The 21772-nt window shown below is 45.6% G+C and overlaps 1 protein-coding gene across 3 annotated transcripts in view; it reads left to right on the forward strand.

Annotated features, from left to right (window-relative positions):
* Window positions 1-21772, forward strand: part of LOC119387971 (serine/threonine-protein phosphatase 6 regulatory ankyrin repeat subunit A) — a 57778-nt gene that overhangs the window by 6219 nt on the left and 29787 nt on the right. For all 3 annotated transcript variants that reach the window (XM_049413772.1, XM_049413773.1, XM_049413774.1), the window contains 9 exons: window positions 1042-1275; window positions 2372-2416; window positions 4283-4483; window positions 4899-5051; window positions 7233-7436; window positions 9529-9812; window positions 13242-13388; window positions 16895-16963; window positions 20369-20642. In XM_049413772.1, the coding sequence (XP_049269729.1) occupies window positions 1042-1275; window positions 2372-2416; window positions 4283-4483; window positions 4899-5051; window positions 7233-7436; window positions 9529-9812; window positions 13242-13388; window positions 16895-16963; window positions 20369-20642 (1611 nt within the window). The remainder of the gene's footprint in view (window positions 1-1041; window positions 1276-2371; window positions 2417-4282; window positions 4484-4898; window positions 5052-7232; window positions 7437-9528; window positions 9813-13241; window positions 13389-16894; window positions 16964-20368; window positions 20643-21772) is intronic.

Raw genomic sequence — 21772 nt, forward strand, 5'->3', positions numbered from 1 at the left:
CAGAGATCTTTCTCCTCTTCTTGGCCCTTTTTGCCAGTCTTTCCCACTTTTTACCAGACTGTACTACCGGCGTCAAATGAAAAGCGATTCTCATCCAACTCAAGTGCTGCTTATACCATGCCAAATTTTGCAAATAAGCCCTGAAATTTGTAGCGCTAAAATTTGTCCAAAGCAACGTAGACTAGACTCTCGTTAGTTCGCTTGGTGAGATATTCACGCTTTCAGGTAAGATATTTCAACACTACCTAGCCCAATGAGTTATATTACCAACTTGGGGCACGATCCTGACTGCGATGGCTGTGGGTATATAGAAGGTACATTAAATGTAAACGTTCCTTAACCTCCTGTAATGCTGGCAGAAGAAAACACAGCTAGTAGTCGAGGAGCGCCGCACTACGCGAGTGAACTATAATGAAAATGGAGCTGTTTCTAGCCAGAGCCTAGCAGACGACAAAAGCTGAACCCCCCGGATTGCGTCACCGGAGCGCCATTTGTAGCGCCGCCATCGGTGCCACACGAGGCGAATATTGCCTCCATATATTATTGCATTGCAGCATAAAGCTTGCTTCTTCATTCGCTATTACTAAATTCTTTTGACGAAGTCTCGTAGAATGCTCCCTACATTGTGCTCATACAATAGCAAACTGGACACGTCTTCTTATCCTCTTTTTTTTAAATGTTGCTTGTTCCCTCCCTATCGTAGCCTTATAATGGGCCCATCAATGTTTTCCACACATAACTCGAATGCTTGATCATACTGCAATAACAGTAATAAGCACAAGGTAACAGGTTTGATTCTCAGTTACAGTGACTGTGCTTTAAGGGCAGGGCACAAAAATCTATGGAGTTGGACACGTTAAAGAACTCCAGATGGCCAAAGCACTAATCTGGTGCCATCGTCCACGGCATCCATCGTAGCCTGTGTGTGGCTGTGGGATGTCAAGCTACATCAGATTTGGCTTTGATGTCTAGTTGAGTATAGGATAGCTGGGTAGCATAAGTGACGTTTGTTTGCTTGTGTGTTTTGCCTTTTTGAAAAAGCCCCACCTGGTGCAAGCAGTGTTCAAGGGTGATGTGGAAGAAGTGGAGGAGTTGCTGGCAGAAGGGGAGGAGGCCAACTACCAGGATGCAGAGCGGCGGAGCGTGCTGCATGCGGCTGCTTTCTGTGGCCTTCACCAGGTCACTGCCCTGCTCCTGGCACATGGTGCTCGCGTCAATGCCAAAGACAACAGATGGGCCACTCCACTGCATCGTGCCTGTGCCTCTGGATATGAGGCAAGTCGTCACTCTTGCCCATGCCAACCATTTGCAATGTCAGAATGAAGCTGGCCAAGGTGTTTTCTCAGTGTGCAGTTGAGATTTGGTACGCCATTTGAAAGTCATGTATGGCAAAGCAGTTGGAGGTGCCGCAGTCTCTCGTTATAGTCTGTTTCTGTTTATTAGTTCCCACATAGGGTTTTCTCAAATTATATTGTTTATAATAAATATCTTTTTCATCTGTTGTGACTAGTGCAAAGTAGCCTTAGACACTCTACATTTGCAAGAATATTTATTTATTTATTTTATTTATTTATGTATTTATTTATACACTGTGATATGGACAAACATTCATCCACCACGATATGAGAGTGTTTGTTTGCTGATACTGATAGCATGTGTAGCCTATACAAGATGTTTTAAAGGGCCCCTAAACCACTCAGAGCTCAAAATTTAGTTGTTGTGTTGCAGTTGTACACAAGTCTTGAACAAGCATGCAGCCGCGATAATTTTTTGAAAAAGTGCCGTAATACCGGAGTTACATGTGTTTGATAATCCAAATGCATCTCCCGCTCGCTTCGCTCTTTCCTTCACTAAGCTCCAATCACCGGCTCGTCTCTCCTCCTGGCCGAGTGCTCCTCCTCGCATGGTGAGGAGGAAGAGCGGCGAGCTTGCATACCTGAGAGCAGACAAACAGGTTCTTTTTGTGGATGACATGACCAGACGCAGATGTTGATGTCACTGCCAACTCTGGGGATTACTAAAAGACCTGGAGAGGAGAAGGGATTGTTTCTTGGAATTTGTGGGGCGCCTGCGGCTCGTGGCGCTGCCGCATTTGGCATTGTTGGTTGTGACGCCATTCTGAACTCGATGGGCGCATTTAATTGAAATGTTAAAAATGTCGGAGGTGGTTTGGGGCCCTTTAAAGGAAATGTGAGTTAAAGGCAAAAGAATTGCCACTTTCATGTGCTTGCGATACCTGCTTGAGGAATGTGCTTGCATCTGTACAAATCAGGGCTCTATAGTTTCGTAGAGCCTTTTTTTTTTCTACCTGTCACCTCTGGTCTCTGTCAGTTCTTGCACAGCTAATTTGAGCCCTTTGTTTTTCCTTCAGGACGATAACACCCACCAACTAAAGCCCGAACCTGTAGATGTAAAGGTAAGCATAGTAATATATATTCCCAAGGAGAATGCTGGCCCCCTTCTGGCTGTTACCTTATGTTGGCTTTTGTTCACGGTACACATTGTTAGATCGCACTTGCATGCAGGGGACTTTTTGCAGAAGATGCCCGTTAATTGCGAAATCTTCTAGAGGTAATAAAATTTGTTTGTGTCCTAATGTTTAGTTTTGTAATTATACTTATGGTAAGCTTGTAATGAAAAATGCAGTAGGCCTTCATTAATTCAACTCTAGTTAACTTGATTTTTCACTTTAATTCGACCTCTACTGACGGTCCCTTCTGGCATCTCACACATTTCCACGGTATGAAACGTCTGTCATTTCGACCCTGGAATCTGCCTTTGCCAGATAATTTGATCTTGGCCGGTCACCTTACACGTGCCTGACTTTGACATTCACTGTAAAAATGGTTGTAATAGCAGCAGCATACAACCCAGCACCGCTTTAGGAATGGTGAATGTTTCAAACACACGTCATCTTCCGCTGAAGTTGCCTGCTTCCTACTTTAAGAATATATTAGCGTGAAAGTGGTAGCCTGCAATGAATTATTACAGCGTTGGTCTGATTCTAATACGTGCTTTTATTGACGAGAAAAATTTGTCCAAAAATTCATTGGAACAAGATAGTTGGAGCCAAGCCTCGTTAGCAGCATCGCCATTATCATCACAAGATCATGACCGCTATGGATGGCACACTTGCGTAGCATAACAACAACACTCCACTTTCAATCTGACCACGAGTGCACCTTTGGGCAATGAGTTGTATTTTACTTGTTCAGCTATCGACAACAAATTGCATCACGTGTTCCCATCGTTCCGGATGTTTGCACTTGTTGCAGGACAGATTAGCAAAGTGGTTTGTCTGGCCAGAACCAGCATCCCGTTTCGATTTTTGAGGAGTGGTTTGATAAATGCAGGACATTGTGGGGATTGAGGCTTGCCCGTCGCCATTGCGCGGGTTTTTCGCCTATTTCTGCCATCCTCATGTCCGATCATGTCGCTCCCCTCCTCCGCCGTCCTACGGCGCTGGGCGAGCGGGGGTGACGTTAAACCCCTTGTTTGCGCTTGAACGTACGTGTGCAGCGGCGCGCTAGTTCACGCGAGGCGACGGCAGACGCGGCCCTGTGGCTCGCTAAGTCCGCACCCACGCTAGTGGCCGTACTCCTGTGAGGTACGTGCACACTACAACATCGAGCATTCTATCAAATGTAATGGGAGTGACATATTTTGTACTTCATGGCGATAAAGTTCTGGCTAAGGAAGATGATGGCGTACGTCAAGCAAATGTAGCTTCACTAAGAGCATAAAGTTAGCTGGTTTTGTCTTTTTCTTGCTGCAAGAATCGCAGGTACGTTGTTTTTTGCTTGCTAAAAAATCTGGTGAACTTTCAGTTTCTTCAAAGCTTGGGCACTCCAATGTCATTCCGAATTTAATTTTCTACATTGGACCCACAAAATGCGGGTATGTGTTCTCTTCGGGGGTGTGTCACAATTGTGTAAAATACTGCCGTATGATTCAGCAGCGTACTTTGTTGTTTTTCTAGATATTCTACTGTATCACTTGAGCTCCAGTTCAAGTAAAGCAGTTGCTATGAGGCTTGTGTTACAGTCTCTCAAAATCTGGTATCTTAAGTAGAACTTCACATTTGCCCAGCACAATTTTTTCGCATGCATTTTGTCTAGTTTTACACAGCCTTTGTCAAAATTATATATGTTGTTCGAATTGCTATTAGTAGTTGTTGCCTACTAGTGTATATGAAGTCCAGTGCTGCAGTTGGGAAAACACTGAGTGCTCCTGTACAGGGAGTACGTGCTGCAAGTTTTTTCTTTTTTTTTACATCTTGCAGAAAACTGTGGAAGTGCTACTGCGACATCAGGCAGACGTGAATGCACGGGACAAGTTTTGGCAGACTCCACTACACGTGGCAGCTGCAAATAATGCAGTTTCATGTGCTGAGCTTATCATTCCTCTGCAGAATAATGTCAACATCTCGGACCGTGCTGGCCGCACCAGCCTTCATCATGCTGCCTACAATGGGCACACAGCGGTATGTGCATACTTATTCTTGCCCAGCATCTAGACTCTAGTCCAAGCTACTCTTGGAACTCTATCAGGTTCGACTATGGATGTGTGTCATCAAACAAACTCATGCACATGAGGTTTAAAAGTCTTGTTTTGGTGTGAACTACAACTGCGCTCTATCTCCCAATTCATTGTGACTGACATTGTGACTGATGTCATGACAAGACTTTGAGCCTTTGCAGTGCTGCCAGCAGTATTAAATGTGCCTTTGCTAGTTTCCCCTACAACATAAGTAAATTACCAATCATGATTTTCATCGATAAGTGGTCATCTCGTAGGAAACTAGATACGCAGGTGCTCTAAAGATTGTGGCTTGGCATGTTTGAGGAAGTTGCGCATTCCCTTCGCTTTACATTTGCACCCCCGTGTGCCTCTCCCAGATGGTGGAGCTGCTGCTGCAGAACAACGCCACCTGCAACTTCTTCGACAAGCGCGATCGTCGGGCCATTCATTGGGCTGCCTACATGGGCCACACAGAAGTTATCTCTCTACTGGTCAGCCATGGAGCTGATGTCAACGTGCGAGACAAAGACGTATGTTCCCCCACACGTCATTGAATCTCACTTTAAATGATTATGTTATGTTAGAAAAGCTAATTTTGCTGCTTTTTCGAGCACATGCTTGACTGCCTTTAAATAACCTGAGGCCTCGGGGTGCATTGCGCATAAGTTCCAAACAGCATGTGCAAGTGTGCAAGAGGTGAGCTCAGCGCATTGCTAATGCCTACTTTATTGTCATTTCTTTTTACTAAACCAGAAGACTGGATACTGTGTTAGCTAAAAGTGGTGTGCGTTTTCTGAGAACTTGGTTTAAAAGCATATTGGAAGGCTCATCAATTCATCAACTCTTGCAGTCGTGCTTTTGATCCTCGGCCTGTGCTTGACTTTTACAGGGCACCTCATGGGTGTGGCTCGAGAGAAATGCAAGGGAGAAAAAGTGTGGATGGTCTCATAGACATCACTTGTGTTGCCTTGCGTGTTGTACTGCTGCTGTTGTAATCAGTCAACCATAATATGGGATTTTATTGTTGATATTGGTATAATTCATCTCATTTTGTGTACACTGCTGTTAGGTAGCTATGTGGACTCAGGAGTGCAGATGCAGGTAGTTGACATTCTTTTTGGGAGTGTGCATTTGTACTAGTACAGTAAAAGCTTGTTAATTTGGATTTCTAGGGACCGGAAAAAATGTCCGAATTAATCGAATGTCCGAATTATCGAATGGTCGAAATAAACACAATAAATGCAAGAGTTTTTTCAACATCCCTTTACTTTACAAGGTAATCGCGGATGCATCTCTGTTTTCGAGCAGAAATTCGCGCGGACACAATTTTTCTGAGCACTTCAAGGTGCTCAGCAGCTCGCATGCTCTCTGCAGTGCCAAAACAAAATTCTTTAAGGACGACGAGGGCCTCCGCGGCTTCCTTCACAGTACGAGGGGGCCTGTGTGGCTCATAGTGTGGCTGCTCTTCTTCAGGCTCTTCGTTCTGGGATTCGTCGCCATGCATCACTTCCTTGGCGATTTGCTCATCAGTCAGAGAGCCGGCAGTGGCAACGCCATCAATGCCGATATAATCGTCGAGTGTCACTGCATCAGGCATGACACTTCCGAAATCCTGCCCGTCATCGGCACCGTCGTTCGGTGACACTTCGGCCACTGCGGCATCGCTGGAGTCGGGTACAACAAAGCCACTGTGCCTGAAACAGTTGGCAATGGCGTGCGCAGGCGTGCTCTGCCACACATACGCGAAGAATGCTAACTGCGCTCAGAAGACTCACGTCGTATTATTCATGGCACAGGAGCTACTTCTTGCCGGGAGAGCCCATTTTTCAGGGCACGCAAAATTTCTACTTTGGTGGTGAAGTCCTTGGCCTCGTACTTGGGCTGCTTCGCCGGCATTGCCATCGGCGGAGAGTGCGTTCACACGAGAGGTCAGCACAAAAGCAACAGCAACGATCATGCTAAAGGAGCTGTACTGAATTGTTCCTCGATAAAACGGCGTTCAACGATGCAGCATACCAACGGGAACAAAGCGACAAAAATGACACCGCGCCAAACCCACACGCTATCACGTGCGAAGAAAAAACGTTCAACCAGTCTCAAGTCAAGCCAAGCCGATAATTGATGTCCGTGGCGATGCTGCATTTGAGCTTCACTTTTGTTTCGAATGGTTCTTTTTTCGTTTTCGAGCCTCTCCAGCGGCCCGAAAGTCTCCGAATTATCCATTTTGCGGTCAAATCTGTCCGAAATAAAAGAGCGCCCAGTCTCATAGAGTGATGCATATATTTACAGGGACCAGATGACGTGTCCGAATTAACCGATTTTCCTAATTAACGAGAGTCGAATTAACGAGCTTTTACTGTATAATTAAAAAGTATAGTTGGGAAAAGTTATGATGTGTATGTCAGACATATAGAGGTCTTTCACGGAAATGAATAAGTAGAGTCCTAGAGTAAGGGAAATGCAGTTGGTGATCCAGGGGATTAGTTTACATTAGAATGTTTGTAGGCACAGTCGCAATGTCCAGACAAGGGGCAGGGATAAGTGGAAGTAGGCTTTATCCTGCAGTAGGCATAAAAATGACATTGAGAATGAGCTCACAAGGGGAGCTAGTTTACAGTATTTGTTTGAGAGCTGAACATCGTGCGCTGTAATTAGTGGAACATTGCTGTGCACCTGGTATAACTTCAGCCCACATTCTTTCTTCCTGGCAGTACTACACCCCGCTACACTGTGCGGCAGCCAATGGCCGCCTCAGTGCTCTGCGTCAGCTTCTGACCCTGGGTGCTGACGTGGATGCACCGAACGGCTGTGGCAATAGTCCCTTGCATGTGGCATGCCTCAATGGCAAGGAGGACATTGCTGACGAGCTGCTTGCTGCCGGCGCCCACATTTCTGCAGTCAACTGCCGTGGTCAGGTGAGGTCACTGTCATGGCAGAACTTAGCTGTGCAGCAATTCACTCCTTTTTTCATTTTTGTTTACTTATTTTGCTGTTAGACAGTTGTGTCTATGGTCACTCTTGGGCATTGTGCTTCTGTTGCTGCTCACATATTTAAATTTGAAAACAAGAAATAAAAAACTCAAGGGTACCTTATGCATTTGCCTTAGATGACCCGAAGGCAAAAGCCATCTTTTTCTTCACTGTCGATGTATTGATCCTCCCCCATCCCCCTCGGAAAGCTTCCTGCATCTAACGTGGTCTTGCACTGCCTCCAGGGTCGGAGGCATTGCAAGCCTTTTACACCTCACCTGGATTTGCGCTGCCTCCGTGATCGGCCCACGTTTGGCCTAGCAACAATGTCATGTGTTGATGTCATAATGTAATGTAACATTATGTGACGTTATGGTAACATGAGGACATCACAAATTTTGAAAATATGTGGCATCATGATGATGTCATATGGTGACGTTATCACGCAATGATTTTTTGCATCAATCGTGTTGGTGATGCCAACAGTCAGTTTTCGCATTTGATGAGGCATGTAATGCTTTCGCCTTAATAAATTTGAGCCACTATTTTGCATAGTTACACTCATTGTGATACCCTACTGCCTCCTAAATGTAATGTAGCGTCAAACCAGTGTTTGAAAAGCTCAGTAAGTTAGACACATCAATTAGAAGAATGCAGCGGACCAACCCAATACACTCAAACCTCATTATAAAGAAGTTACATCTTACACGAAAATAACTTCGTTATATCCGAAAATTCGTTATAAACGTATATTCCTAACACTGCATGTATTGCAAGACTATTTTTCATTTACTTCGTTATAACCGATATTTCGTTATATCGAGGTTTCAGTGTAGCTGGGCCTGCAGACAGTAGAATCACAGGCTTTGCTTTTGCGCCTACAATGAGTGCCTTGCATCATCTGTCTGTAGTGAAGCAAATTGCTCATGACAATTATTTTCCTCTCTCGCAACAAAGAAGTGGCATCGACCATGAATAGTGTTCACATGAAGGTTTTGCCTGATCCACTATACTAGGCAATAAGAATTAACATGTACTGTCTATATCTTGGCACATTGTACCGTGGTGTTTTTATTCAATAATGAGCAACATTAAATTGCTTGAAACCACCTATAGTCAGATACAACTTTAGAATGCAGCGCCATTTCCTTCTCAAAGGCGGATGAACACAAGCCTGCACCAATGGGTGTGCACTCGAGACTGACGTCATGAGCGGGACAGCCGGTGGCTTCGCCTTCGGAGAAAATCGGCGCGTGCATGAGCAGGACTATTTCATTAGTTGCGTAAGCGATCGGCAGCCGCGCTTCGGTCATCTGGGCGGGGCCTCTCCTGCCTTCTCAAGTTGTATCCGACTATAGTGGCATTATGTATTTCACTGGGCTGTGCCTGCTGACATCTTGGGAAAGCATCTCATCAGGGACCAAGAAACATTTCCGTTTTGTCCATTGCCCTGAAGTACAGCCGTCCGAATCTTTAACCAGCATGTGCGAGCTACGACTTTTCTGTGCGTCAGCACCATATGATGGAGCCAAGTCGCAAACAGGGCGAGGGTAAGCGCATGCTCACAAAGTGCACTCAACTGGGCCCATCGTCTTCTAGGCTGTTCCTTCTTGAGGACATTCCCCCATAGTAGCACACGTCAGACAACCCATGTTTTTGGCTTATCTCATAAGTAGGGGTGTGTGGCACATCATTAAATTTTATTTCTTCAATTGCTTGCTGCAACATTCACCTTCAAAACAAAATATGAGCAAAACCATTCCCCTACTCCTGCTGCCTGTTCACCTGAAGTGCGTTTGGGAGACGTCCTTTAAGAAGGAACAGCTTAGCAGAGGATGAGCCCAGCTGAGCACTGTGTGGGCATGCGCTTACCCTCGCCATGTTTTCAACTTGGCTTCGTCGTATGGCACTGACACATAGAAAGGTCGCCACTTGCACACTCTAGTTAGAGTTGGGCGGCTGCACATGGGGTCAAGCACCTTCAATGCTGCTACACAATTGAATGTTTTCCTCATGATTGCACTGGTGCGCTTGCAGACACCGTTGCATTATGCGGCAGCCTCAACACACGGGGCAGGCTGCCTCGAGGTTCTCCTGCGTCACAGAGGTGCTGTAGTGAACTGCCCCAGCCAGGATGGTCGTACACCATTGCACATGGCTGCAATCCACGGCCGCTGCAGCCGTGCCCAGACTCTGTTGGAAGCCGGTGCCCACGTCGATGCCCAAGATGTGCAGGGCTGCACAGCACTGCACGTTGCTGCCCGTCATGGACACGACCTGTTGCTCGGAGGACTTCTGCTGGCTGGAGCTGCCTGTGACACGTATGATACATACTTTTCTTGTTTTTTTTTTTTTTGTTGTTGTTTAATTAACCAGTTGTACTTGCATGCTCACGAGGCCTGTAACTGCGAATAGCACGAAGGGAGATCTTCAGTTGGACGTTGATCGGGAAAAGTTACTTCAGGCCGACGACTGGAACATATCCAGACCTCATAGAAAAGCTTGCAAACTTTCTTAAGCACTTCAGTGTATATTGACTTCATCAAGGTAACGGTAAATAATTGAGGCATATTCAGAAGGGATCTTAGAGCCAGCAAAACAGGATCACAGAAGAAAATGAACTACCATGAGAATAAATATCCCAATCTTTTAAGACAAATTGTGCTGGACTCTCCTTTTATTTTGTAATCATCAACATAGGGGCACGCACAGTTTTATGTTTAAAGTCTAGTAACAGTGTATTCGTGTGCATTTTTATATAGACCCACAAGATTGGGTGTGCGTTAGATTCGTGTAAATAAAGTACTTGAAGACATAGTTTTGTTCACTTAAGCCAAATAAATGCTTTTTCTTGTTATTTTTCCACCATTGTAAGACTATTTTATTCAGTGTTTTTAAGTATTATATTTGGATGTACCTGGCATGTTCGTAGTATGTCTCTTTTGGGGGCACTTCTGATGAGCCGAACTACTGATAGGATGCACAAATGTTCACAGTCCCTTCGAGTTCATCTTAAAGGGACCTTGAAACAGGTTTTGAAATTTTGTCAGCATTAAGGCTACATCACCATCAAATAATTCGGGCCGACAAATTAGCAACACACCGTGTATCAAGGCAGCTATGGGCAATTATATATTTATATCCTCTTTCTCACCACTTCCTTGCCTCCTCCACTCGTGAAACACCCAGGAGCCGTATTCTCAAACGATCGCAAAAGGCGGCAATCACAAAAGTCGCGTTTGATGCGCGCTGTTTGGCTATTGAGTAAAACCGGAAAAGTGAGGCGCCATCTAGTATTTCCGTCGACGTGACTGTGCTCTATGGCGCTCCCGGCATGTCTGGAATAAACAAACACACCTTATCACTGTCGGTTGGTGGTGAAGTCTAGAATTTCAATGACATAGACGGTAGCTTCTAGTATTCAATCCTTAGTGGATGTGCGCAGCATTTTTTACGCTGAAGGTTCCAGCGAGTATACCTTGGGGTGTTTTCACTACTTGTTCTTTGCCAGTGCATATTTTTTCGTGGTTTGAACATTCCAGGAACATGAATTGTACGTTGCTCGCGTGGTTTATCGTGCGCCGGCAACATGTTGAGACGATATCGCTGTGGTGGCACACTAGAGCTGAACTATCTGAGTGTGCCGTGTTAAACTCTCAACAAAAATACGTTTCAAGCAAAGTTGCATTCTTCAGATATTCTGCTGTGCATTAAACAATTGCACAAAAAAGATTGATAGCACTTTCAACACGTTCTATACTTCAAGTAGCCACAGCCAAGCCTGGCCACTGTGTAGAAGCCAGCATACGCTCGAAAACACCGCACTCGGGTCACTCTGCGCTCGTACGGTACGCTTACTTCTGTGTTGTGAGACATTCGTAACACCAACGGCCAGTGCAACAATGATGTCACAGGCAAGTGTTTCTTCAGTTATTGAACACATCAGATTCCTTGTCACCAAACGCGGTACTATCGCCTTTTGTGATCGTTTGAGTGTACGGTAGGGGTGTGCGAATATTCGAAATTTCGAATATTTTTCGAATAGTGTTTGCTATTCGATTCGATTCGCATTGAAATTTTACTATTCGAACTATTCGAACTTCCCAAAGACAAATGCAGTCAACGTCCGGATGAAAGTGACCCCTTCAGATTTTCAATATGCTTCACCTCATTACACTCTCGTATTGCGGCAAAGCTGCCTTTCAAGCTTCGTTACGGTCGAACTTGGCTAAGAGACAACGTCTGATTGAAAGTAGTCCCTAGATTTTCAATATGCTTCACCTACTCACACCCCCGTATTGCGGCAAGGCTGCCTTTCAAGGTCCGTTACGGTCGAACTTAGCCAAGAGACAGTCAACGTCCGTTTGGAAGTGGTCCCTAGATTTTCAATATGCTTCACCTCATCACACCCCCGTATTTCGGCAAAGCTGCCTTTCAAGCTTCACTACAGTCGCAAATGTATTAACTCAAGAAAACGCTGGTTCCAATATGGAGATGAAAGTTGTAGCAGAGTTGGGGGCTCAGTTAATGCTGTTTTGGACCTGAAATTTGGGCCGGAAGTCTGAAAAATCGGACGCCGAAACTTTTTAGCATCCAAAATTTCAGATGTTCTTATATATCGACGTCTACGAGGCAGATTTGGAACTCCGGACTTGAAGGGAGCACACCCTTGTCTGCCAAATCAGTTGGCCTTCCACAGAAGTTGAAAGAGAAGGAGAGGCTGAGGAAATGGCATCTCTGCCTATCACGTGTAAAGTGTTGTCGGCAACGCTTTGGTTGCACTAAATCATGTACATAAATACAATTCGGCCTCTACATTGCCTCATTCTTGATAAGAAAGACAACTATGAAATATGACCCCACCAGCGCTTCATCAACCTCGCAAAAAGAAACACTTTCATGTTGCTATCTCACAAGAACATACTTAGGGATTCTCTGCAACTTTTTCTGTAATTTCACTTCGAATTATTCGAAAAATGTTTGAGAAATATTCGAAAATTATTCGAAATTATTCAATTCGATTCGCACTCAATCTTTATTATTCGAATTCGCTTCGCACCCAAAATTTTGCTATTCGCACAGCTCTAGTGTACGGGTCCAGGCGTCGTTGGCAACCACAATGCACACGACCGGTTCAGCTCCGTCAAATGCGCTTCGCAGCCCACCCCGTCAGGCAGCAGAAATGAAGCCTGCAGAGTGGTTGAGATCTGCTCCGCCAGATGACACCACACTACCAGCCGTTCTTAATTTATTCTGAACAGAATGCCACCTAACATTGCCATTTAAAAGAACGCCTTACCCACATCCCATATATGGGTCACTTTTGAAGGGGATTTGACGTCAGGTTTCGAAAAACATAGCGATACTGATTTCCACAATGACTAAAATCTGGATGCCAATTCTCTAATATAAAGTTTTCGTTCCGCGGTAATGTTTCAACTGATAGTGACCGAATGGGGGTGCCTCACGAAAAAAAAAATTCTTGGGACCAGTCCTGTCTCTCTAGCTTACCCGAACGAAGTGCTATTAATCGCAGTAGGCGAGAAAATAATGCGAGTACTATTTAGCAAAATCACAAAACTTTATTCTGTGTGAAGCCGCGAGCAGCTAGCGTAAGGTCCACGGGCAATATGCTTGAGACCATTCAGCTACTTGATTTGCGTTGGAGAGCTCTCTGTGCAGAATTGTGCTGCTCTTCTGTTTGCATCCTTGGGAGCAGGTGTTAGATTTATTACTCCTTGCTTTTGCAGTCACGGCTCTGCAGGAATGACGCCACTGCACATGGCTGCCTTAGGTGGGTATACCGACTGTTGCCGCAAGCTCCTCCACGCAGGTGCAAAGGTTGATGCCAGAGATGACCAGGGGCGAACAGCTTTGCATTTTGCCGCATACGGCGGGTGAGTTGTGACATTGTGGCGAATCAGCATGCGTAGAAATTGCGCCAAGTGGACACAGACGGTCTACAATCTACAAATAATGTGTGAACGTGCCCGGCATGTCTGTTATAAGATTTCGTTTAACATTCAGTATCGTCATTTGTCAGCAATGAGAGTATTCAGCAAGACATACGAGTGACTTTTTGAAAGATATCCAGCGCTAAACTTTGAACACACGCACACAGAAAGACATGATGGGACGGACACTGTACTCCAACTGTTAGAGTACAGCGCCCATCCCGTCATGTCTTTCTGTGTGCTTGTGTTCAAGGTTTAGTGCTGAATACAGTCGAACACGGATATATCGAACTCAAAGGGGATCGCGAATTAGTTCGATATATGAAAAATTCGATATAAAAGAATACAGGCCCCGAGACCTTCCCAGTGGCGGACGATCACCTACAATCGGCGCATTCAAGAATGACAACTAATTCCACACACACGATGCAACAGAATGTTTTATTTGCATGAAAAAAAAAATCTCTTATCTTGGCCTGCTTCTTCGTCATCGAAATGAAGTTGAAGACGCTGGCCTCGATCTTATCGAGGCTGTCCGGGTGCGACAGCCCGGTTCACTCCATGTCGCCGCAAAAACGGTGAATCGAGCCGAACGCTGTTGCCACTTCAGCGGCGGAGTACGCACGTGTAGCCACCGCCTCGTCCGGACGATCTTCGTCGCCACTTGAGCTGTCGGCCTGGGCATCCTGGGTCCCTGCGACCACAGCTACAATGTCCTCGTCAGCGAGGCTGAACATTGCAGTCCACTTCCACAAAATAGTCTGCAGACCCTTCGGGTAGAACGGCAGCCGGGAAGAGCGACGACAACTCGTGAAATGCGTCGTCTATGCGTTCGTCATCGCTGCAAGTTCTGCCGTCACGAAGCCTGTCTTCAGGAAGTAGTTGGCCACTGTGTCCGTCTTCACGTCTCGCCAGGCGCCCGTCGCCATTTGAATGGCACCAAGCAGGTCAACCTTCAGCTCAGTGCCCATGCAGAGGTTGACCAGCAGCCCACATTGAAGGACTTGATGATGCCCTGGTCGAGCGGTTGCAGCTTCGTTGTCGTGTTGGCCGGCGAAACTTCAGCTTGATGTTTTTGAGCTCGCAGGGGAGCACGCACGCAAAAGAGGAATGCGGTGGTATGCGACAACTCACGGAAGTGAACTTCGCCAACAAAGCGCTCGCGATCAGTCGCGATGGCGGCGATGGCTACCCGGGCGCCCGGGCTACCTGCGAGGGCAGCAGCGATGTACGGTGCGAGCTGTGGTTGGCTGGGCAAATACGAAAGGGGCGGGCTGTGGTTGGCTGATCAAAACTCACAAAACAGCAACAAAAAAAAGAAAGAAAAGGCGAAAGGAGGAGGCCGCCAGCTCCTTTGTTCCTGCTCTTAAAAAAAAAGAAAAGGCAAAAGGAGGAGGCCGCCGGCTCCTTCGTTTCTGCTCTCCGAGCTGACGGTAACGCGGTGAAAGCATGAGAAAGAGAGAGAGAGAAAAAAAAGGAAAAAGAAAGCCGTTCCACAATTTGGAGAACGCGCCCAATAGGAGTACAGTCCGAGCCCTCTCGCCCTCACGTTTTTCGAGCGTTTCGGGTGTCGGCTGAGGCACGGTGCCGCGAAGGTCGCGGGGCGAAGCGAGTGTCAAAGCGCACCTTCCAGCTTGTGCGGCATTCGATATATCCGATGGCGGGTAAAAATACTGTTCGATATAGACGTGCGAATTTCAATACTTTTACAAAGGATTTTCAAGGGGATAATTTAAGAGTTCGATATAGCCGAAAATTCTATATATGTGAGTTCTATATATGTGATTTATCGAACATTTCGGAATGGTTTGCCAGGAATCAGCTGACTGTTAACTGTACTAAAACAAAGTACATGGTGTTTCACTCTCGTAGGAAACATATTGACGCTGAATCTCTTAACCTAACAATAAACAACGCTCCTATTCAACAAGTTCCTTGTTTTAAATATTTAGGCGTCACTTTTGATGAACATTTACACTGGCATGAGCAAGTAAAGAGTGTGTGCGCAAAGGTAGCCTATGGCTGCTATTCGCTAATAAAAGCTCGCCAATATTTTCCACAAGCTATACTTCGCACACTCTACTTTTCATTGTGTCACTGTCACATAGGTTACTGTCTGGAATCGTGGGGTGTGACGTACAACACTTATCTAAAAACTCTTGAACGACTTCAAAAGCGTACACTGAAAATCATAAGCCAAGGTGAATCAGTAGGTAATATTTTCCAATCACAACGCATTCTCTCGGTTCCGATGTTGCGCGACTACAAAATTGCCGTTTCAGTAAATAACATAATTAATAGAAATTCACCTTTGCCTGCTGATCTTTTTTCAATTCCTAAACGCAATACGCGACATGCTTCGAATGGTAATTTCAATCTGCCCAAATGTTTTAATGTTTAGGTAGAAAGACTAATACAATTTAATGGAACAAAAATATGGAACACGGTCCCCCTAGAGATTAAAACGGCACGTAATTTCAGCATGGCATGTAAATCATTTTTTCTGTGGAGTCAAGACATGTAAGCATGTGTGTGTTTGATTCGATTTTCATTGTATTGTTTTTTTTTAATAAGTGCCTATGTATAGCAAGCTAGTTGCAAGCTAATAAGTATGCATGTCTGCAGGAAAAAATGTATTACTGTGTTGTCTGTATTTATATGATTGCTTTTGTTTGGTTTTTCAAAGCTGACCTGTACATTTTTTTATGTTGCACATTGTATTGGACCGGCCTCTAGCCACTTTAGGCTATCGGTCCAAATAATCCCTGTAATCGCATATATCTATTCATGAAAATAAAGTTTCATTCATTCATTCATTCGATATATCAGTGTTCGACTGTATTTTTCAAAAAGAAAAATATACATCACCAGCTAGCCCCGCAATGTGTTTTGTTAATACGAGTGACTCTTGGCACGCAAAATTTTCCAGTTGATTCCTACACGTGTTGCAAACTGTGCATGAAGTAAAAGCGCTCAGTGCACGGGGCCACTGTGAAGTCCACAAATCGCACAAATTTTAGAGTAGCTGTTATGCAACAAGTCTTAACACTGCTGCCGCAAGAGTCTCTTGCTGCTCATGGACTCCCAGTGTGGGGATGCAGCATGAAATGACTTCATCATATCCAGAATACTCTTTCTCTAAATCAATCAATTTTGTGTTGCGTGGAGGTGGGGGGGTAAAACAGAATTGAGTTGCATTCATTCTGACTGCTCTCACAAAGGGTTCTGTGGAACCCTTTTTGAAAGAACACTGTTTTTTTTTTTTTTTTAAGGGGAGGCATGGGGGCTTGAAATGTGTTAGAGGGTTCTTCCTCTGCTTACACCACAACATGGTAATGGTGTCCAAATGTGTGCATGTGTGTATATGTATATTTGCATGCAGATCTGCATGTATGCAGATTTCTTTAAGATGTGTTACACAGTGTGGCCTTTTTTTTTTTTTTTTTAAGCAATCAAGAAACCTTGGAGTTGCTCATTAGCCGAGGCACTGACTGCTTTGCCTGTGATAGCTTTGGAAGGTAAGTGGCTGTTCAGTTGAATCAAAGATTCACTTGACTCTGGTTTTCTTTCTTTTTCTTTATAATCATCCAAACCACTAAAGTTAAGAAGCTGCTCTGCAGGGGAGGCTTTCTATAAATATGGGTGCAAATAATAAGTACAGTGAACTCCCGTTAAGATGAACTCGGTTAAGACGAATTCTCACTTATGCCAAACAACAGAGAACCATTTGTTTGGTTTCCCATAGACTCAATGGGAAAAAAATTCGCTTAAGACTAACAGCCCAACTGTACTCTTGTGTTAAGGCGAACTTTCGCGGTGATCGAGAACGCTGGTGATTCTGCGAAACGAACACTGCAGTCTTGGTGGAGCATTCAGGTGACCGAGAAAAAGCAAAAAAGAAAAAAAGGGCTTCCCGGAGCAAAGACTCGAAGCAAATTGCGACGCAGAGGGCGCAACTGTTGGCGGATAAAGCCTGTATCCCCCTCACGCCCAGCCGGTGAGTGGGGGAGGTGTGGGCTTTATCAGCAGAGAAAGCAACAAAAAGAGTAGGGGGATTTGCAACTGGGACACCCAAGCCATTGCGTCCTTTTGTATCATCCCCCCTCCCCGTTCTTTGGTTTCCCAGCTGGAGTATAAAGGAGAACAGAACACAAGAGCTTGGGGCCCTCCGTCGCGGTCAGAGGGGCAAACACAAGGAGAGTGAAGGGAAAAAAAATAAAGAAAAAGCAACGGGAACAAAAATTGTCTGTGCATTATAATCGAGTACGAAACCGAAACCACGTTTGTGGCGCACTCTCATCAGAGGGGTCAGGTGCATTGCCATCGCCATCATACAATGGCAGCCGAGCACATTTTTGTGGTCAGTTTGCGTTTGTTCGCATAGGGCGTGTGCGCGTTGTATCTGTTTCCAGTGAAGTGCAAATTGTGATGAGCCATTTTGATTATGGAAGTGCACGTCAAGGGAAGGTTATTTTGTACACTGAATATAGCTGCGTCGTGTCTTTTTCGTGTGCGCGAGGCTTGTGACCGTGAGTAGCACAATGGGATATCTTCAGCTGCACGTCGATCAGGAAAAGTTACTACGGGCCGAAAACGGGAAAATATCCGGACCTCGAAGAAAACCTTGCAGGCTTTCTTAAGCAACTCAGCGTATCATGACTTTGTCAAGGCAACAGCACGCCACCGAGGCGTATCCAGAGGTGCTCTTAGAGCCAGCAAAACAGGCTCACAGAAGAAAAGGAACTGCCAGGACAATAAATTTACATTATTTGAAGGAAAATTGTGCTTCTCTCTCTCTCTCTCTTTTCTTTGTAATCGTCAGCATAGGAGCGTGCTACAGTTTTATCATTAAAATGAGGTAGCAGTATCTTCATGAAATTTTTTATTTTTGAACCCGCGAAATCAGGTGCTGGCAGAAAAGCTGGCAGTGCCGTGTGGGCTGGCAACACTTCGCGGGGAACTAAACCACATGTCCAGTTACATGCGCCCACAAGCGTCTTCGCGTCTTTTTGCACTTGCGCCTGTTCACCATTTTGGCATTTCGCTTCGCTTGCGAGCAATGGTGTGCGTGATTTTCAACGCTGCCAAACGGACGCCAAGATGCCACCGCTACGTTGGCAACAGTACAGCGCTGCTTTCAAGAGGCAAGCGATCCTCTACGCAGAGTCGGAAAGCAACGTTGAAGCAGGGCGCAAGTTTGAGGTGTCGGAAAAGTGCGTGAGGGAATGGAGAAAACAAAGGACCAAGATCTTCGCGCGCGCTGCTACATGCCGTTCCTTTCGCGGACCGAAGTCTAGACAATACCCTGCCGTTGAGGAGGCGGTTCGAGATTGGGTTCACGACCAGACAAGCAAGAGCCTGAGTGTTTGCTATGATGATATTGAAGCAAAAGCACGTACTGTCACGAAGGATATGTGCATCCCGCAAACCGACTTCAACGATGCTGGTATGGACTGCCAACCGACATGGTCCGCGCGGCATTTTCCACGTGCGGCATCTCAGTACCACCGGCACCCGTTCCGACGGCGAGCAGCAGCAGTGGCTCACACGATAGCAATGACCATGACTGCGTCCTTCTCTCAAGTGACGACGAGTCGTAAGCAATGTTTCACGGGCAAATAAATGTTTCTTTGCATCACTCCCTCTTCTGAAAAACATATTGGTGAGCTATGGCCGCATCGCGAGGCTCTGTTCGGTGTCAACTTTTTTTTTCCCCTAGAAGGGGTTGCAAGTTGGGGGGTCGACTTATAATCGGCAATATATGGTATATAATCAGCAAACCAAAGGAATAGATAAAATATTAGGGGTGTGCGAATATTCGAAATTTCGAATATTTTTCGAATAGTGTTTGCTATTCGATTCGATTCGCACTGGAATTTTACTATTCGAACTATTCGAACTTCCCAAAAACAAATACAGTCAACGTCCGACTGAAAGTGCCCCCTTCAGATTTTCAATGTGCTTCACCTCATTACATTATCGTATTGCGGCAAAGCTGCCTTTCAAGCTCCGTTACGGTCGAACTTTGCCAAGAGACAGTCAACGTCCCATTGGAAGTGGTCCCTAGATTTTCAATATGCTTCACCTCATCACACCCCGGTATTGCGGCAAAGCTGCCTTTCAATCTCTGCTACGGGCGCAAGTGTATTAACTCAAGAAAACACTGGTTCCAACATGGAGATGAAAGATGTGGCAGAGGTGGGGGCTCAGTTAATGCTGTTTTGGACCTGAAATTTGGGCAGGAAGTCCGAAAAATCGGAAGCCGAAGCCTTTTAGCATCAAAAATTTCAGATGTTCTTATATATCGATGTCTATGAGGCAGATTTGGAACTCCGGACTTGAAGGGAGCACACCCTTGACCGCCACATCAGTTGGGCTTCCACAGAAGTTGAAAGAGGAGGAGAGGCTGAGGAAATGGCATCTTTGCCTATCACGTGTAAAGTGTTGTTGGCAACACTTTGGTTGCACCAAATCATGTACATAAATACAATTCGGCCTCTACATTGCATCATTCTTGATAAGACAACTATGAAATGCCACCCCGCCAGTGCTTCATCAACCTAGCGAAAAGAAACACTTTCATGTTGCTATCTCATAAGAATATCCTTAGGAATACTCTCCAACTTTTTTTTCTGCAATTTCACTTCGAAGTATTCGAGAAACATTCTAGAAATATTCGAAAAATATTCAATTCGATTCGCGCTCACGCTTCAACATTCGAATTCGCTTCGCACCCAAAATTTTGCTATTTGCACAGCTCTATAAAATATGCTTCTATAAAGATACAACAGATGGTGCAATCACCTCAGTAATCGTGAACTTCTTGTTAGTGCGCACAGATAGGTAGAGGTTTAAAGTAAGGGTTAGGGTTAGCTATTGACAAATGGCTGTGTGCCGGCACTGCTTTCCTTTGCACTTTCCAGGCTGCCCCTGCACTACAGCGCTGGTGGTGGGCCCGAGCAGCAGCAGCAGGGAGGGGGCTGCTTGAGTGCCCTGCTTGCACTGGGCTCGGACGTGGACCGAGCAGACGTCGATGGGCGCACGGCTTTGCTGGTGGCATCCGCTTCTGGCGACTCCGAAGGGCGCTCCTTGACCCTGCTGCTCGAGCATGGGGCCCAGCCTGCGACGCAGGACAGCAGGGGCTTCGGGGCCCTGCACCACCTCGCCGCTGCTGGGCATTTGGCCCCCCTCACAACTGTGAGTGGCCTTCGCATGCATTTGATTGGACTAAAGGGTCATGAACCACCCCTCAGGCTTGGTGAGAAAACACATCCTCCGGATAGCAGACACTGCTATCTTGCAGGCCTGTGCAGCACGGAGAGCTTACAAGCGGGTGGTTTTGGGACGTTAAACCCCAACAATTATTATTATTATTATTAGCTTACAAACAGAGTGCAAAGTTGCCATTTTCTCAGACAGCCTCTTTTCAATCCTCCTCGCTTCGGAGCTGCCAGTACCAACTGTTTGACGTCATTCAGCAGGTAGCATGCTATTGGTGAACAGCAGACATAAATCGGGTGTGGCGTTTGGATCAGATGCGCTGCTTGCCACGGGGTGTTGCCACGTGCTGACGCAATGCTCTATAGTCTGCTAACATTACACAATGAGCCACACTCGTGCGCAAGAACAACAGGAGAGAGCGATCACGTTACATCACTTGTGCTCACAGTCATAATGCGCTCTTACAAACTTCTTTCGCCCGTGCCATCTCTCTCTGCTTAGCTTCCCGCACACTCATCAGGACAAGAGAAGAGAGAAATCGTTTATAGCCTACAGTGAACCCCTGTAACTCCGCTCATTCTTGACAGAGTCAAGAAATTTTATGCTCGTTCTTGACAAATTCGAGAAATTTTTCCGGCAGTTGATTCATGAAGCAATAAATTCTGATCATTCGATGATTACTTGGGAAAGTGGTTCATGACCCCTTTACGGGCACGTAAAGAAGGGTATGAATTGACCCATTTATTTTCTCAAAGTAACAGCAACCAGAAAATAAAGTTTCATTTTATTAGCAAGTTTCATCCTGCTATACAATCGACTATCATTGCAACGAACCAAAATAATCCAGCTAGAAAGGTTCGTCCTATTCATAGCCTGTTCTATCCAAAATTAGGGCCACAGTAGGTTCTGAAATGGGAAAACTTAACATATACGATCGACTTCCGGTAACTCTGTAGGTAAAACTAAGCGCACCATTATCACTGAGGGTTGCTTGAAAAATTGACAGACTCCCGTTGTTTCACACTCCTTGCATCTTAAAGCAAATGTGGGAGAAACTCCATTCAGATCTCAGCATCAGAAGTACCAAAATCAAGGTGGGCATACCC

This window comes from Rhipicephalus sanguineus, chromosome 3, assembly GCF_013339695.2.
Source record: "Rhipicephalus sanguineus isolate Rsan-2018 chromosome 3, BIME_Rsan_1.4, whole genome shotgun sequence".
NCBI classification, from domain to species: domain Eukaryota; kingdom Metazoa; phylum Arthropoda; class Arachnida; order Ixodida; family Ixodidae; genus Rhipicephalus; species Rhipicephalus sanguineus.